Source organism: Primulina tabacum, chromosome 2, assembly GCF_025594145.1.
Source record: "Primulina tabacum isolate GXHZ01 chromosome 2, ASM2559414v2, whole genome shotgun sequence".
NCBI lineage: Eukaryota > Viridiplantae > Streptophyta > Magnoliopsida > Lamiales > Gesneriaceae > Primulina > Primulina tabacum.
In genome coordinates, this window is record NC_134551.1 from 5,771,138 (window position 1) to 5,790,345 (window position 19,208).

Genomic DNA, 19,208 nt, shown 5'->3' on the forward strand with positions numbered 1-19,208 from the left:
TGATAATAAACACAAAAAGGGCCACTGATTAAGTTTCGTAATAATCAATTAATGGACATTTTTATTTTTTTAACAAAAATGGGCATTTTAATTTAGTTAACTTGTTTTAATTATTTATGAGACGAAATTACTACTATGACCTTGTTTTGGTTGGATTTTCAACCTTCAATTGAATTAGTGTGAAAGGTTGAGGATGAATTCGAATTTGATTTTAAATGTCAGGGATGTATTTAAATTTTACCCTAGTTTGCCCTATCTACTCTTAATTTTCGGCGATTTACAATAAAAGGAACCAATATTTTATAGGTATAACATTTTTTATGAATATTTAAAGTGAAAAATTAGAAACGGAAATTATTTTTTTCACTAATCACATTCAATATTAACGTATAAAATGAGTATATCTTTTGAGAAACGGTATCATAAATCTTAATCCATGAGACATGTCAGTCATGCTCATATTTAAAATAAAAAGCAAAATTTTGATATAAAAAATTATACTTTTTATTGGATGACCTAAAAAGGTATTCATTGTTGTGAAAAGTAAAAATTTATGGTAAAAAGTAAAAATCTCAAACTCTCAAAATTTACCAAACTACACACTTTATAATATTTTTCTCTCTACTCAATTGTGAATTTCTTCACAAATGGTGAGACTATTTATAGAATTTCTTTACAAATAATCCAAAAATAAAATACATCATTATCTACATCATCACACACTAATTTTCAATATTTACAACTCTTATTTTCAACATTCAAATATTCAATACACACATTTTAAATATTATTTTTCAACATTTAAATATATTATTTTCAACACTCCCCCTTGTGATGATGATCATGATACGAAGATGTCTTCATTACGTGTTTTTGTACTGCCTCGTTAAAAACCTTATTAGGAAAAACTCATTGGGATAAAAACCATAGTAAGGGAAAAAGAGTGCAGTCACGTAAACTCCCCCTCATGTTGACACGAACAATTCTTCACAAATTTCGTAGATTGCGCATCCCAATATTATATATGTGCTTTCTGAATATTGACGTAGTAAGTGCCTTTGTGAAGAGATCTGATGAGTTTTCACTTGATTGAATGTGACGAACATCAATACATTTATTCTTCTCTAGCTCTTTGGTGAATGCGAAGAACTTAGGAGGAATATGTTTAGTTCAGTCGCTTTTTATGTATCCCTCTTTCATTTGAGCAACACATGCAGCCTTATCTTCATATAGTATCACAGGCTTCTCGTCGAATGATAATCCGCATGAGATTTGGATATGTTGGGTCATTGATTTTAACCACACACATTCACGGCTTGCTTCATGTAGTGCAATAATCTCGGCATGGTTTGATGAAGTTGTTACGAGTGTTTGTTTCTGTGAACGCCAAGAAATTGCAGTGCCTCCACGAGTAAATACATATCCAGTTTGAGATCCCTTTTTCATCAAGTGATCACTTAGTCTGTAACGACCCATTACAGGCCCAGTGGACCGCCCATATGGCCCACTGCCCCGATCGACCCAAGGCTATCCCGATCTTGGGCTCCCTCAAAGGGGCCTTTTCCCTCACGGGCTTTCCATAGGCGTCGTACGGGTTACTCATAGGACTCCTCCAGCTCATGAACTGGAGTCTGTGCCTTCCCAGGATCGAACCTAAGACCACATGGGTCGTTACAATAAAAGGCGCCTTTTATTGTAACGACCATGGGCTATCCCGATCTTGGGCTCCCTCAGGGGCCTTGTCCCGTCTTGGGTTCCCACTGGGGCCTTTTCCCTCATGGGCTTTCCCATGCATCATTACTCATAGGACTCTCCACACCAGGATGGTGGAGTGATACCTCCCCAAGTCTCGAACCCATGACTCTTGATATCAATGTACTTATCCTATAGGTCATGGGATCGAGTCCTGGGGAGGCGAAAGAAACCTCTTGGTAGGGAGGGGGAGATTCTATGAGTAACTCGTACGACGCCATGGAAAGCCCGTGAGGGAAAAGACCCCTTTGAGGGAGCCCAATATCGGGATAGCCTTGGGTCGATCGGGGCAGTGGGCCGTATGAGCGGTCCACTGGGCCTGTAATGGGTCGTTACATAGTCGATTATACCACATTCGACCGGATTGCTTTAACCCATATAATGATATTTGTAATTTCACAGAATAACATTCTCTGGGTTTTGAACTTTGTGCTTCAGGCATCTTAAATCCTTCAGGGATTTTCATATATATATATATATTACTATCAAATGATCCATATGAGTAAGCTGTAACAACATCCATAAGACGCATTTCTAAATTTTCAGATACCGCCAAGCTAATCAAATACCGAAACGTAATTGCATCCATCACGGGAGAATACGTTTCTTCATAATCAATTCCAGGCCTTTGAGAAAAACCTTGTGCAACAAGTCGAGCTTTATATCTTACTATTTCATTTTTCTCATTTCGCTTTCTAATAAAAACCCATTTGTATCCAACATGTTTTACACCTTCAGGTGTAAGGACTATAGGTCCAAAAACATGACGTTTATTTAGCGAATCCAATTCAACCTGGATGGCTTCTTTCCATTTTATCCAATCCTGCCGATTTTTACATTCACCAAAAGATTTTGGTTCATGATCTCCATTATTATTTACGATGTCGATTGCCACATTATAAGAAAATATATCATCAATTTCTTCTATATCGTTTCGGTTCCATATTTTTCCAGTATTAATATAATTGATAGAGATTTCATGATTCTCGTCAGTTTGTGGTTCTGACAAAATATTTTCATCATCATGTGTTTCTTCAGGAACACCATTCTCTATTTTGTGATCATCATGTGTTTCTTTAGAAACATCATTCTTTATTTTGTGATCATCGTGTTTCTCTATGAATTTTCTTTTTCGAGGATTTTTATCCTTGGAACCGATTGGCCTTCCACACTTCAGGCGTTTAATGACATCATGAGTATCTTCAATTTGTTTCTTCGTAATTTCAATTCGAGCAGGGGCATTTGCAGCATGTATATATGATTTAGTTACCCCTTTTGTGTCTGCAAATGCATCGGGTATTTGATTGGCTATTCTTTGCAAGTGTACAATTTGTTGTACATCTTTTTCACATTGTTTTGTTCTTGGATCCAGATGTAACAATGATGATACATGCCATGTAATTTCCTTTTCGGTATGTTTCTGTTCTCCCCCTAACATTGGGAAGATTTCCTCATTAAAATGACAATCAGCAAAACGTGCTGTGAACACGTCGCCTGTCTGAGGTTCAAGATATCGAGTGATTGATGGACTATCATAACCGATATAAATTCCAACTTTTCTTTGAGGTCCCATTTTCTTTCGTTGCGGTGGTGCAATAGGCACATACACCATACATCCAAAAATTCTCAGATGAGAAATGTCTGGTTCTTTACCAAATGCAAGCTGCAATGGGGAATATTTATGATATGCACTTGGTCTGATGCGAATTAATGAAGCAGCGTGTAAAATTGCATGTCCCCATATAGAAATAGGGAGCTTTGTTTTCATAATCATTGGTCTAGCAATCATTTGCAGACGTTTAATCAATGATTCAGTCAATCCATTCTGTGTATGTACATGAGCAACATGATGCTCAACAATGATTCCCATAGACATACAATAATCATTGAAAGTTTGGGAAGTAAATTCACCAGCATTATCAAGTCTAATTTTCTTGATTGTATAATCGGGAAATTGATTCCTCAATTCTATTATTTGAGCAAGTAATCTTGCAAATGCAACATTTCGAGTTGACAATAAACATACATGTGACCATCTGCTGGAGGCATCAATCAATACCATAAAGTATCTAAATGGTCCACATGGTGGATGTATTGGTCCACAAATATCACCCTGAATACGTTCAAGAAACATTGGTGATTCAGTTTGGATTTTGGCTGGTGATGGTCTTATAATAAGTTTTCCAAGAGAACATGCTTTACATTGAAACTTATTATTCTGAAAGATCTTCTGGTCTTTCAGCGGATGACCATGTGTATTTTCTATAATTCTTCGCATCATTGTTGAACCAGGATTTCCTAATCGATCATGCCAATTGGTTAATATTGAAGAATTATCAATTACCATGTTTGATTCAATGTGACATATATGTGTATAATGCAATCCGGTAGGGAGCATTGGTAGCTTTTCAATCACATATTTCTTTCCTGATTTATATGTGGTAAGACACATATATTTCCCATTCCCTTCATTCATTGTTTGAGTATCATAACCATGGGAATATATATCCTTAAAACTCAACAAATTTCTTTTCGATTGTGGTGAATATAAAGCATCATTGATCAAAAATTTTGTACCATTAGGTAATAAAAATTGTGCTTTACCACATCCTTTAATCAAATCTACATGACCTGATATTGTATCCACCGTTGTTTTTGTTGGTTTTAGTTCCAAGAAATATCTTTTATCTCGGAGGATAGTGTGCGTTGTACCACTATCGGGTATGCAAACTTCAGCTTTGCTCATAGCATTTTTCATATTTGAACTTCAAAAAAAAATATGCAATGAAATAAAATTACTGACAATACATATGTAAATATAAAACATATCATAATTGTACAATAAAACATTATTATATGAATCCATGAAAAATAAATTATTGTACATTTATATTCTACCATTATATTGTTCATTCTCAGAGAAATCATTGAGAAAATCAGTAGCATCAATATTGTTCATTTCTATCTCACCAACATATTGATCATTTCCAGAGAAATCATTCATAAAATCAGCAGCATCAAAATGAGTTGAATCACTCAAACGGTCACTGCGTTCAGTGAAGTTGGTTTCTTTTTCTTTCCCCTTTATCGATTCTTTATAGAGCTTGCAAAGGTGCTCAGGGGCTCGACAAATACGAGACCAATGTCCTGGAGTGCCGCATCTGAAACAAGAACTTTCAAATCTTTTCGAGTGATTTTCATTAACACTCATGTTCTCATGATGCCTTTTCTGTAGGTGGTTCGTGACGCCCTTTTGAGATGAGTTACAAAAATAACTATCTCTATTGTTTTCAAAACCACGGCCTCGACCACGACCACGACCAATTCCACGTCCACGTCTACGTCCACGACCTCGACCTCGACCAAAACCTTGTCTTTGAATTTGATTTTGGTTTCCAGATTTAAATTCATTTTTACTTACATCGTTTACTTCTGGAAATGCTGTTGATCCAGTGGGTCGAGACTGATGATTTCTCATTAGCAGCTCGCTGTTCTTTTCCGCCACAAGAAGACAGGCGATGAGTTCAGAATATCTCGCAAATTCACGCACTCTATATTGTTGCTGTAAAGTTATATTTGATGCGTGAAACGTGGAAAATGTTTTTTCAAGCATTTCCGATTCTGTAACCTCATGTCCACAAAATTTTAGCTGCGAGATTATTCGATACATCGCTGAATTATAACCACTGACTTTCTTAAAATCTTGGAATCTTAACATATTCCATTCATCACGGGCGGTCGGAAGTATAACTTCTCTTATATGTTCAAATCTTTCTTTCAATCTTTTCCACAGAGCCATGAGATCTTTTTCGATGAGATATTCACATTTTAAACCTTCATCGAGATGTCGACGCAAAAATATTATAGCTTTTGCTTTTTCTTATGATGAAGATATACCATTTTTTTTAATGGTCTCGCTTAGACCCAATGACTCAAGATGCATTTTTACATCGAGAGTCCATGGCATATAATTTTTTCCCGTGATGTCGAGCTCAACAAATTCGAGCTTTGTCAAATTTGACATGGTGGTACTAAAAAAATTACGATGCATTTTATTAGTTAATGAATATTGCAATACAAAGTAATGGATAAACAACAAGTACAAGCATTTGTAAAAATAAAGAAAACACACGAGGAGGATATTCTCCGATAAATAAAAGACTCGTGAGTATGATAACCAAAATAATTAAAAATAACCTTGAGAAAGTCATCTTCTTTTTTCTTCAAAAAATTTGATGAAGAATAATTTTTAGAGAATAGAAGAAAGTTGTAGTGATTGAAAGAGTTTGTGAGATCATATTTATAGGGCAAAAACTAGCCGTTTTGTTACCGTTTATGACCGTTGGTGTACAAAAAAATAAATGTATGTATTTGTATAATTTTATGGTAATAATATGGTGTATATAATATTAGTCATGTTTAAATAATTATGTATATCATATCACATTATTATAATGATGTGTCATAAGTTATTTTGTTTAAAAATCTTATAGGCTTTTATACTTATCGTATCCCTTACCGGGAGTGTGAGATGTCGTCTTAACATCCTCCCAAGATTTATAACAAGTTTTTGAAAAATTTATTTTTATTTTTTCTAATAATAACATTATATTATATATTAAATATATACACAATAAATAAAAAACAGTAAAATAAATATTATTACTTTTGTTACCTTTTTCTTCTGTTTGGAGCTTGGAAAGGTATGGAGGACTTTTAGAGCTTCGTGCTGATAACGTGTTGTGAAAAGTAAAAATTTATGGTAAAAAGTAAAAATCTCAAACTCTCAAAATTTACCAAACTACACACTTTATAATATTTTTCTCTCTGCTCAATTGTGAATTTCTTCACAAATGGTGAGGCTATTTATAGAATTTCTTTACAAATAATTCAAAAATAAAATACATCATTACCTACATCATCACACACTAATTTTCAATATTTACAACTCTTATTTTCAACATTCAAATATTCAACATTCAAATATTCAATACACACATTTTAAATATTATTTTTCAACATTTAAATATATTATTTTCAACATTCATCTCTTTATCCATTGTATACTGATCAATTCTTAGTTGTTACTCATCTAAGAAGACGATGTCATATATTGGTTATTATAATTCATCGCATCAGTGCCTTGTCTTATATTATCATATTCCGGAAATTTCTCAACCACTTTTAATTTGAATCCTAACAATGCATTTTCAAGATTTCATAGAGTAAAAGAGGAATAATGCAGAACGAACATATTTGGAATCAAAGGACATGAACGATCATTGCAAGATCAGATCGAGTAAGAAAAGAAAAAACATCATTATTTTAAAACATATATATAAGTCCACTTACCTTGATCTCAGATTCATACAGTGGAAAACTATTATGAAAACATCTATCATCAACTTCAAAACATAGCTTAAGAATTATATATCATAAAAATCCCTTAAATATCCACAATTATATAATACCCAATATATCCACATGAAATACGATTATTTTTAGTGGCCTTCAATCTTTATGCCGCTAATCTAATTTAATAAAAAGAATGATTAGATACTAATATGAAATGGGATAAGTTGACGGTGGCAATTTGGAAATGAAATGAATTGGAACAGCGTCAAGTAATTTTGGTGATGATAAAATATAGGGTTTACGACTTGTCTCTCTATCTCTTTGTAAGAAAAAATGAAAGTGGGTTGGGAGGATTTATATATTACAAAAAAGGGAGATGAAAGGTTGAAATTTTAATTAGGAGAAATTATTATCTCATTGAAAAGAATTTATAAAAATGAGTTACAACATTTAAATAATAATAATTTTATATTAAATAAAAACAAATCAATTTGTAAACATCCCTAGAAGCTAAGAAGAAAGAATGAACATTGTAATTTATTTATTATTGACCGGATAAAAATGTGCCGAGAGCGTGGGTTTGTGGGAGATGTTAGGAATTTGGTAGGTCATGGTAATTTATGACTAATAGTAATTATGTTTTAAAGATTAATTTGAAGTCTAACCAACAATTTTAACACATGAGAAATCAATTATCTACATGGATAATTTGACATAAAAATAAAGTTTTCACTTTATTTAGTGCAAGAATAATATCCTAATTACTTTTTAATAGGCGAAATTAATATCATGATTCAAATGAATTTATAAAATGGGTTACAATTTTAAATATTAATAGTTTCACATCAATTTTGAAATTAAGATAAATCGTTAATTTGAAATTTAAAATAATGAATTAACTCAAACATAGTATGTTTTTTTGAAGGTATAATTTATTTTTAATTCTTACTATATGTACCACGAGTGAAACAAAATTTAGCCCAAAAATGAAATTTAAAACCATATATAATTTTCTTTCACTAGTAGATAAAAAGACATTTTTAAATACATTTTATTTATTAAATCACAGATTTGATCATGAATATCACATAAATATTTTTTTTCTGTTTTTTAAAAAAGAAAAATATTTAAAAACCCTGCTGAAGAAATATTTTTTAAAACTAATTATGTATCCGAAATTCCAAACTGGCAAATATTTTACCTATTTAACATGACAAAAACTTATGTGAAACGGTCTCACGGGTCGTATTTTGTGAGACAGACCTCTTATTTGGTTCATCCATGAAAAAATATTACTTTTTATGTTAAGAGTATTATTTTTTATTGTGAATATCGATATGGCTGACCCGTATCACAGATAAAGATTCGTGTCACCGTATCACATGAGACATACTCATTTGAAATATTTTTTTATTATGCCGGTTTTGATTTAGATTGGAATTTATACCGATATGGGAGTGAAAAATGGTTTAAATCATAAGAAAAAGGAAATGAAATAAATGTACAAATAGAGCATTTGCATGCTAGTAGTAATTGTTGACCCCCAAAGATGAATTATTGAATTGCAAGTGCAAAACTTGCCTTTGTTTGCTACAATTCAATGTTGACAACTCCTTTTCGATTTTCCTTTAAATCATGTAATCAAATTAACGATATCATGTTAAATTTTATAACTGCGTGGTTAAAAAAATCGACGTAAAATGTACATGTGACTAACAATTTAATTATAAAAATCTAAAAATGATATTGATAATTTAATTATATTATTTTGACAAAAACTTAAATTGATCATCTAAATATAAGTATAAAATTATAATTTATTTGATTCAATAAAAGCTACCGGACTAAAAATGTCACCTCCAATACACGTACGACAAGAATTTAGTTTTTGCCTAATTTGAGAGCACCAACTGTAACATATATATATTAGTTATTATGCACACGTGATGCATGTGTACAAATTTTTTTTATCATTATAGATTGATTAAAGTGTAATTTGATAATTTATGGAGTGATTAAATTGATATTTCATAAAAAAAATAAAAATAAAAGTGTGTGTTGAAATTTAAAAAAAAAACAAAATAACAAAAAATAAAAGTGTAATATTAGTATAAGAAAAGTTGGTGTCCTCTAAGTAGTTATTATCATGTGCTCAAACTTAATAAAATAGAATAGATAGAATATATATGTATAGAGCAATCATACCCTGCACACTCTTTTCCTGCACACCTGTGGGCGCCTGCCTACGTGGCACGCCCACAACCACACAAAATTTTTTGTTTTGTTTTTTTTATAAAATGCTGACCAATCATGCACCACCACGTAGGCGGTGCTCATGATACCCTGAACACCTGGTGTGCAGAGTAACAAATTCGATATATATATATATATTATATATATATATATTATATATATATATATATATATAGAGACACACACATATGCATGATGCATGTATGTATGTATGCATGCGTGTGTTAAATTAGAAACGTGTAATTCATGCGATTCACGGTTCATATGAAAAGTGGGTCCTATATATTCATGGGCAAATTTTGACCATCCATCCTATCATGGGACAATATTCACATGAGTAGGATGAAATAAACCGAAAAAAACGGAGAAAATGTCCACTACACGGCATGTAGTAATTATATTTCTCCTAAATTATTGTCACGAAAATCGTGAATCTGGTATTTAAAAAAAATCGTAGCATTTCATGGATCAAAACTGCAAATATCTTATTCCAAAGCCAGGACTACTAATGCTAAAGAAAAAATTAATACAATAGTCATCGGTAGTTGTATTAATTAGATAAAATATGTGAAAATTATGTGTATAGATTTGGGCAATCTTTCTTGCTTAATCTAACTTTTGAGATTGAGTTAGGTCTAAGTTTCAATCTTAATATGATATCGAAATTCAAGTTTTCACGTTATTTGTTGGACTGTCCATAGTTGGGCTACATGTTCTGCCCATGATTGGGTCACTTGTAAACTTTATACTCCAAATGTCCATTCTTGGACGTGAGAGGGTGTGTTAGCAATCTCACATTGTTAATCAGTTCACATCAGTTGAATACAATCACTGAGAGTTCTGTATATGGATTTAGACAATTCTTTCTCCCCAAAATTTTAAGGTTGAGATATTTTTCAGTTTCAATTTTAATAGTCATAATTAAGTATGGTGATTAATTAAGAGAGATGAAAAAAAGCAAAATATCAATTTTATTCATGTATGTTAATTTTAAACATGTGTGACATTTTTACTTCCAAATGTTTTGTTAGATTATTTATAATCATATAATTATGTTTTTTTATTATCAATTTAAGTTATTCATTCCAAAATTATGTAATTAGATGACTAATATTGTAATTAAATTTTTTTAAGTACATAATCAAAAAATTTATTGAGACATATATTTGTATTTTATGACGTAATTATAAAATGTAATAATGATTATATATGATTTTGACGAAAAAGAATAAATCGACTTAAAAAATATAGTTATACGACTATAAATGATTTAACAAAATATAACTAACTAAATATATCATAAACATACCTACTGAACTAAAATTGCCATTAAAAACAAAAATTTACAACATTATCCAAAATAAATTACAAATACGTCCACATATGATCGATGAGGAAGGAAACAAAGTTATTAATTTTTTAAAATTAGATAATTAACCAAAACGGAGCCTTAATAATCGTACAAAACCAGACGCTTGGAACAGAGAGTACAAAAATATTTGCGTTTGAATCTGAAGCAAATGGGGAGGAAACACAGTCTGAGTTTGCTTCCGACGTCCACTGCATGCACCTTTCCGCCGCAATAGGGGCACGATCCCCGTGCCTGCTGCCGCCCCACCTCCGTCTCCTCCTCGTCGCATCCTAGAAAACACATGCTCGCAATCTCTGGCGGAGATCGGATTGTGGTATATTTTTTACCAAAAAGTTTTTGATTTCTTTCCACTGTAATGTTAATTATGCTGTGTGGGATTAGGGTATTAGGCACACATTTAAGAGCACCCACGTTGATGCATTAATGGATAATTATTAACACCAAAACGGCTCTTTTGACTATATTTATATATATATATATTTATATATTATATATATAATTAATTATAAATCAAATAATATTATGTTTTAAATAATTATAATTTATAAGTTAAAAGAGTGATATCAAAGAGTCCAACTGTTTTTCATTTTTTAATAATATTTTAATCAATATTGATATTAAGTTATTTTTAAATAATAATACTATTTATTTTCAATAATATTTATTGTAAAATAAATAAAAAAGATGAGTAAGTGGACAGTGGGACCCATAAATAATGATGTTTAATATTAAATGAATGTGATTGTGTATTAATATTGGAAAATTATTAATATAATGATTATGTGGTTCGTGGACTCCATACTTTTTGAAGAGATGAAAAGTTAATAACATAGATTAATGACTACGGATGCGGATGCCCTAAGGAGGAGAAGGATCGCTCAGGAAAACTCGGCGCAGCGCCAACTGGGGATATTCGAATGGGGTCGTGGTTGACGTGCGCGTAAGGTGCTGGTTAAAGGATGCGCCGTCATGTGACTTTCCATGTCATCAGTCTGTCTCACGCGGCCTTTGTGGACAGGTCGGATTCCTTTAATTTCAGGAAAAATGGTATATGTTACATCGAATACTATTTTTTAAATTAGTTACCTTAATTTTCTAATGTCCCTCAATTTCTTTTACGGGGAAACGAGGGAGTTTGTTATAATTAAGTTTCAAACTCAATAATTCGATGTCATACGCGTATATGACATCGACATCTTGGTCATATAATTACCTTCCAATGAATTTAGACTTCTTTTTCGAAGTGCAAACTTTAGACAACATGTGCCGGCTTAATTCTCACATCCCTTTTCGGGTGTGAAACGTTGAAACTTGATAATATTCATATCCTGAATTCAAAGTACAGTTTTCCTAAGCATTTGTGGCATATCTATAAGTCTATATATTTATTTGTGAAACGTTGAAACTTGATAATTAATTATACAAAAATTATCTATGAAATGTGAACCCTTGCAAAACAATTTGTTTGATATAAATAAATAGTTATTAGACCTGTACACAGTTAGGGACCAGTGGACAAATTTTCATGAAATCGAAATAAGCGACCGAACCGAATAAAATCGATTTTATTTTTAGATACAATTTAATTTTGTTATATGGGTCATAACCTCTTCAATTGATGTTGGGCCTTAGCTCGGCCCTTGCCGTGTGAGAAACAACTGAATTGGGAAAAAGTTAAAGAACTAAACGGGCATCGTTCCATTCAGAAATGGAACAATTTTGATTTCGTAAGTTCGTATTTTTGTTCTTCCTTTTTCTTTCTTTCTTTTTTTTTTTTTTTTTGTGTTTTTGCAGCATTGAATTTATCCCAAGTAAAGAAAATCATTTTGCGACTAGGAAAGTGGGAACCCGGGCGTGACAATCATTTCGTTATCATATTAAAAAATTTCTTAAAGTATCAAAAGCACTGATCGGAACCCTTTTGCAGAAATCCATCATTATGTTAGGCATTATTTGTCAAATTTTAAAATCAAATGGACACACCGCCGCGCGCTGTAATCATATCATGTCTTTATATTCTTGATGACCACAATCAGTCAAAACAAAATGTTTCTAAATTGCTAGATACAATAATTTCAAGTGGAAAGTCCCTTTGTCTTGTAGTGGTGAAGTGTATGATTATAATTATTACAAGGTTACATGAAGGATGGATTCTTTATCATTCGCCACATATGAATGGCAACTTATGGAAGTCAAAAGTGCAGATTTTGGATTGTCTTTATCTATATTTTTGGATTGCAATTCTTGTGAGGATAATATTGTTTACAAAAGGGTCTTCAAGAAACCTTTGTGGCTAGTGACTTACACCTCCTCTTTAATCTCAAATCTGCTTTCTAATGCATAATATTTATATGTGCATATCTCATCATGAAAAAACCTACTTAGGTCCCAGTTTTAGTGTTATATATTCTGGGCAAGATCAAAAGATGGTAGAGTTAAGTAGTACTAGTCTTTTGCATTTCTGTTGTTAAATATGTTTACACTTTCAAGGAACTTTAACTTCTTCATGCTCTTGCACCTTTTGTCTTGTTCGGTCTGGCGATAGATGCCAATGTGATGAAAACCCCGGTACGAACCTTAGTCGAGTCGCGTTTAAAATGCAGCCCATCCAACAAAGGCAAACATGCAACCGTTGGCAAATTTGCCAGAGGAGAGTAAAACTTACAATGCTTGTCTAACAGATAAAAAGAAACTCTTCGATTTATCAACTACTCTATAATTACAGTTCTATCAACAGCATTGATGAATGATAAGACTTTGGCATTTTACTTGTTCAATTACAGTTGGGACAAATAAAGTCACAAACTGTTGATTTAGGAAGGCGATGTTAAGTTATAGAAACTGTGCTATTAAAACAAACCATACAATGTATTAGAAGATCAGTAATTACAAACCTAAGAACGTGAACATCTCACATGTCCTTTTAAACTATGAAAGAAACTTGGATTCCATTGGGAAGACTTGTGCCCATGAATCCATCGTTTGAACAATATTCCCCCTTTCCTCCTAAACACAGCCTAACACTAATATCTCCCCTCTCCCCAGTATTAACCATGTGTAAACTTCTTTGAAAAACATCGTTTAACCATTGATCGAACAAGTTGTTAAGATAAAAACCAGACCCTTGAAAAACTTCTTCCAAGACCATCTCATCGACGTTGAAACTGCTTAGGTTTCTACCCCCACAAGCCTCATGGAAAGATCTTTTGAACATGGACAAGAACATGTCCTTTGCTTGGTTTTCTTGATCCGTGCTTCGACTGAAAACGAAGCGGTTCTTTAACTTTTCAAGAAACTTTGGAGAATTCCGTTGATCCATTGTGATTTCACGAGTCAAATCACTTGAAATCGGGCTCAAGTCTCCAGCCTTGTCTTCTCCTTGCTCAGGCTCATCAACTTTTACGTTGAGGTCGAGCTCGTTTGAGAAGACCACTTCAATTTCACCGTTCCTTCGGCTCTTGATCCTGATCGGTGAATCCCAATCCGATTTACGCCTACGATCAATAGACACCACCCCTGAATCCAGTTTGGATTCACTGACAACTATTTTCATCTGAATGACAGATCCTGTGATATCCATTTTCTTGTTAAAACTCAAGGAATCATTAGTGGTTAAGATCATTATATTGTTTCCTGAATCCCGTTCTCTTTTCATCAATTTTCCCATGTCTCCCCTCTCAAATCCATCATCAAGAAACTTGACAAACTCAGGATCAGCACAATCTACATCTTCGACAAGAATTACCATCTTTTCATGGTCTTTCAGTGCCTTGTGGAGCATTTCACAGTTCTGAGTCGACGTTCTTGTATTTTCCCTCATATTCATGCAGAAGACCAAATCTGAAGAACCCAGTATGGATTTTGCTATGCCAATTGCCAGTCGTCTCTTTCCAATAAAATCGTCTCCTTGAATTAGCAACCATTTATCTTGGTCGAATCCTTTAGGATCCATCAATGACTGCAGAATCGAAGGAATAATTTCCTTTTGCCATGGAAAATTTTCTTGTAATGTTTTACATATTTCAGAATTCAATCTAGTGTTTGGTGCAGCAGCAAACATGGAATTCCCAAGAGCGAGAGTGATCTTTACTTCCTTATCATCCATTCTCTTAAGTGAATCCAAGTTCGGTTTGGCCGATTGGTATTTAGAATTCCCATCCTCAAAACTAAACTCGATATGGCAAGACTGCTGCCTCCTGAATCGAGGCAGAGCGGTGGAGATTTGATTAGGCTTGACAGAAGAATAACCAAACGAAACTGTATCCGAATCACCAAAGATGTTCGTATTTGGCCGACATGGATATGATGAAGTATTGAAGTGACTTCTTCCAAGAAAGCTCTGGTTTGTAAAGTTCGCATTCGAATTATTCGGATTTTGGCTTCCACCGTGCAGATTCTGGCATTGTCTGTTATATTTTCTCCTAAGCTGAATCAAATCGTCCTGTTTAAATTATAACAGAAAATGAACCATGATCAAAACAGATTCAAAGATTTTAGCATTTGCTAGAAGAAATATATGTAATTGTTACCTTCTCCGATGTTTCAATGCCTGGTGACTTGAGCCAATAAGGTAACTGGACGGAAGCATTCTCTGTTTTTTTGTTTAACAACAAAGAATCGTGCTGGCTGCCTTCTTTTTCATAGTTGGATGCGCACTCTGGGCAGCAATTCAGGACATCTTGGTGTTCTTCCTTTCCAAAAAATGGTCTTTTGTGCATTACATCTGGTGGATTTTCATTAAAGGTGATTCTTGAGTCCACGCCGCTGCATTATGTACATTAGGGATGTGAGTTTTTAAGATAAATTTGCAAGATATAAAAAAAACTTCAATATACCTATGTTTTTCTTTGTGCCAAAAGATCTGAATAATGTCAATAAAATTGAGTAAACTAAGCCGACAATACAGCAAGGGAAAAAATGTGTACTCTTATTCAAACAGGCAACTTTGACACCTTTTGGAGCCAAAACATTCAAAGTACTTTTGAAAAAATACCCATAAAATCATTCAAATTTCACTAACTTGCGTCCGATCATATCAACATCTCACATATGGAGACAAACAAAGTTAGAAAGTAAATAGTACGTCTTCTTAACAGAACTTTTTCACGCAGCTATGTACCAGCATTTCATTAGTTCAGACCATGAATACATATTCACAAGAAAAGGGCAAATACATAAAACAAAAATCGCTTTAAAACCAGCCAAAAACGGTCAATTGACTCTACAAACAAGCATAATTCAAGAATCTTTGGTTATTGTTTGTTTTGGTTTCTAAGAACAATTACTATCACAGTAAACAAAAAACAACAATGCTCTCTAATTTATTTTCTTTATCAAGAACTCATTCTCATCATTTATATTTTCGTATTTGGTTAAAATACCCATTTACCATATCGTATTTTCTTGGTACTATACTTGGTTACGGAAAAAAACTCTAACCTCAAAATAAATATCCGGAAAGAAAATAAAAAACACTGTCTTTTCTTTCTTGGAAAACGAGAAAATCAAGAAATTTGAGCACTCACTTCGTAGCAGTAGCATTGAGACTCAACCCCAGTCCACCGGAAGGAACAGACACAGCTTGTAAACTCCATTGAGCATCCAAAGGAGGTTGCTTCATTTGACACTTCATGTAAGTCTGGTAACTTGCAGTAGCCATTAACCAAACTCTTGTGTTTAAACTGTCATTATTATACCAAGAAAGCAATTTTGCTATCTCAGAAACTAAGTGATCAATAGGGCTGTAAACCGTGGTTTCCTTACCATCACAAAACACTTCTTCAACAGTCCATTTCAAGTCACCAGTGTAGATTATAACTCTACCATTTGACGCAAAAGATTCGACCTTTCTTTTCAAATCACCAATATGCATGTCCACTTCTTCTCTTTTCATGAACTGGAGTGGCAATGATGAGAAGTGAAGCTTCACAAAGTACACGGATTTTAACTCCTCAGGCACATCTCCTCTATGTACTTTATTCATTAGTTCTGCAACAAGAGCTTCGTTCAGGGAGAAAGAGTCACCGACTATTACAGTGTTTCGTCTCTTCTTTCTGAGCAAAACCTCGAAAACCAACTTGATATCTTCCTTCAGAGAGGAGGTATTTGCGACGGGTTTGCTCAAAATACTCTTCTGAGGTGAAAAGATTAATGGATTTTGCTCAGAAACATAAGACATCACATTGGAATGCCAGAAACTATTAGGGTTTTGATAATTATTTGGAGGTGAACTTGGAGTTGAGTAAATCCCACCAGAATAATTGTAACACTGAAAAACAGAAGCAACGGAATTAGTAGACTCCTCCATGTTATTTTTCACTGCAGTACTTGAGAAACCAGCCTCCCTCATAACCCTACTCACACTAGGGTCATCCAAGATTGACAAAATAAGCTGTTCCAGCTCGACTTTGACACCAATCAACGGCGGCGGTGACTGCTGCTGCTGCTCAATACAACCTCTCCTCTGGTGAGCTTGAGCCCTTTTAAGAGCAGCAACAAGGGCATTAGATAAGGAAGGCTGCGCGTGAAGAAGAGGAGCATGGGTAGCCGGAAGACGATTAAGTGCGACATTGAAGCACAGTTCTAGAGCTCTGCATTGAAGCGGATGCGAGTGTTGGTTAGGCTGAGATTTAAGGCAAGCCCTTCTGAGAGGACTGGCTCTAGAGCTCAGCAAAGTGGCGGCGACATGCAATGGAGTGACTTGAGCGTGGCCGCGCCGCCTTGCCAGGCTAAGAGAATGCTTCAACACGGAAGCAGCCTCTGCGGAGAGGGTCTGTTGAGCTGCACAAACTCCTGCACGCATAACTTAGAACACACCCCCACCCCAAACACCCCGCCGGAAAAAAGAGTGAAATCTCTCTTTTCTCGCCGAAAAAAATTGGAAACCTTCTTCTTGGTTCTCCTTCCCCCTCAAACTATTCCCTCCCCCCAACACTGGTCACTGTGTGCTGTGTTTTACTTCTGTGTGATGAGAAAAATGGGACGTTGTGTTTGAAACGGTGTAGTAATTTTTCCTTCATATGGAATAAATAGGTGATGTGTTGTGTTACTGTTCGGACAATAATGGTTTAGGGTGTGAATAGGTCTACTTGAGAAGGTGTTAGTTAGGCTTATGATGTTTTACAGTAATGGAGGCACAATGTTTTAGAAGAAATTATAAAATATGGAAAAAAATTATTATTTTTTATTTTCATAAATCAGAGAGAAATAATTCAAATTATTCTTAAAAAAAAGAGGAAATAATTCAAATCTCCATGCATTTTTGTATATTTTCTTTAGTTTCTATCTTGTACACAATAGTTGATTCTTTTAGCATTCCATTTATAAATTATAATTACTAAATATGTTTAGATAGAGAAGTTATTTATTCAAAATTAATTTTAAATAAAAAGTAGTATAGCAAAAAAACAAAAAAAAATTTGACGTTCAGATGTAGAAGTTTTCTTTTAAAAAAAAAAAAAGATGCTTAAAATAATTTTTAGAAAAACTCAGAAAATATAGCTTTGGACTTCTATTTCAATCTCTCCTTGTAAAATAAAGGGCCATTTTTCCCTGATTTATCCAAACATACAAACTGCTTGAGGGTTGAGACTCGAAAATCCTATATGAGAAAAGTTATTCCTTTGGCTTGTTTTTCCAAACAAGCTCGTTATGCTTATTAAAAAAAAAAACTTTATTTTGAATCTAAGAACTAATTTTTTTGTAATATTCTATTTAAATACAAGAATGCATCTATTTTCTTCTAAATGAGGTTATTGTAAACAGATAATCAAAATCCAGAAGCTAAAAAATTGCGGTTTATTACTGGTTTTTTTAGAAAAAATAAAAATAATTTTTTATTAATATATAAAATATTAATATTAATTCTATGTTTTTGTAAAAAAAAATTGAAAAACCCAACTTAGTAAATAATTTTCGAAAAATAAGTTTGTCTTTAGATTTTTTTTTATTGTAAATACCTTCCTATCACTTGTGTTTTTGGGATTTCTTGCAAAATCGATATTCTTTAAAGAAAAAGAGGACTACTACGTACATCTCCTAAAAATGTTGTATACAATTTGACCCGACTTTTAATTATTAACTTATTTATTTATTTTTTCTTTTTTTAACTTTTAATTTTCCACATCACCTCTTTGAACGAAGGAGTGAACCAACAGAAATTCAAATAAAGTGGTAAAAAGAAAAAGGTGGAAAGGAGGCAGAGAGTTTGTGAAGAGAGATAAAAGATGAAAAAGTGACATGTCTGCCTTTTCATGTTTAATCATTTAATTTGTTCTCGGTGCTATTTGATCGGTCTTTGTTATATATATATATATATATATATATATATATATATTTACAACAATTTAAAACAAAGTTTTCTCAAATTTAATATTTAACTTGTTAAAATTAATCTTATATATAAGGAGCTCACCTTCAAAAAAATAAAAAAAAACTAATTAATAGTTATGAGAAATGTAAATGATGGGAAATTTAA

At 33.1% G+C, this 19,208-nt stretch overlaps 2 protein-coding genes across 3 annotated transcripts; both read right to left on the reverse strand.

The window, feature by feature from the left end:
• Positions 1-10,683: 10,683 nt before the first annotated feature.
• LOC142537334 (uncharacterized) lies at positions 10,684-11,128 on the reverse strand. The gene has a single exon (XM_075642872.1). The coding sequence runs from the start codon at positions 11,012-11,014 to the stop codon at positions 10,811-10,813; it is 204 nt and encodes a 67-aa protein (XP_075498987.1). The 5' UTR covers positions 11,015-11,128; the 3' UTR covers positions 10,684-10,810.
• Positions 11,129-13,581: 2,453 nt separating this feature from the next.
• Positions 13,582-17,725, reverse strand: LOC142527790 (protein SMAX1-LIKE 4-like). Of its 2 annotated transcripts, XM_075632736.1 has the most exons (4): positions 17,094-17,725; positions 16,258-17,000; positions 15,262-15,496; positions 13,582-15,173 (listed from the first exon to the last, which is right to left on the reverse strand). In XM_075632736.1, exons 1-4 carry the CDS (start codon positions 17,532-17,534, stop codon positions 13,656-13,658), a joined length of 2,937 nt encoding a protein of 978 aa, XP_075488851.1. In that variant the 5' UTR covers positions 17,535-17,725; the 3' UTR covers positions 13,582-13,655. The 2 variants fall into 2 exon arrangements, with proteins under 2 accessions (XP_075488851.1, XP_075488844.1); XM_075632729.1 differs by having other exon boundaries at positions 16,258-17,725.
• Between the last annotated feature and the right edge of the window lie 1,483 nt (positions 17,726-19,208).

Excerpts from the sequence above, each read along its gene's own strand:
- LOC142537334 (XM_075642872.1), bottom strand. The coding sequence starts at position 11,014 with ATGTGTTTTCTAGGATGCGACGAGGAGGAGACGGAGGTGGGGCGGCAG.
- LOC142527790 (XM_075632729.1), bottom strand. The coding sequence starts at position 17,534 with ATGCGTGCAGGAGTTTGTGCAGCTCAACAGACCCTCTCCGCAGAGGCT. Across the intron at positions 15,497-16,257 it reads CTCAATGCTACTGCTACGAA|CGGCGTGGACTCAAGAATCA; the intron begins GTGAGTGCTCAA and ends TACATAATGCAG. Across the intron at positions 15,174-15,261 it reads GCATTGAAACATCGGAGAAG|GACGATTTGATTCAGCTTAG; the intron begins GTAACAATTACA and ends TAATTTAAACAG.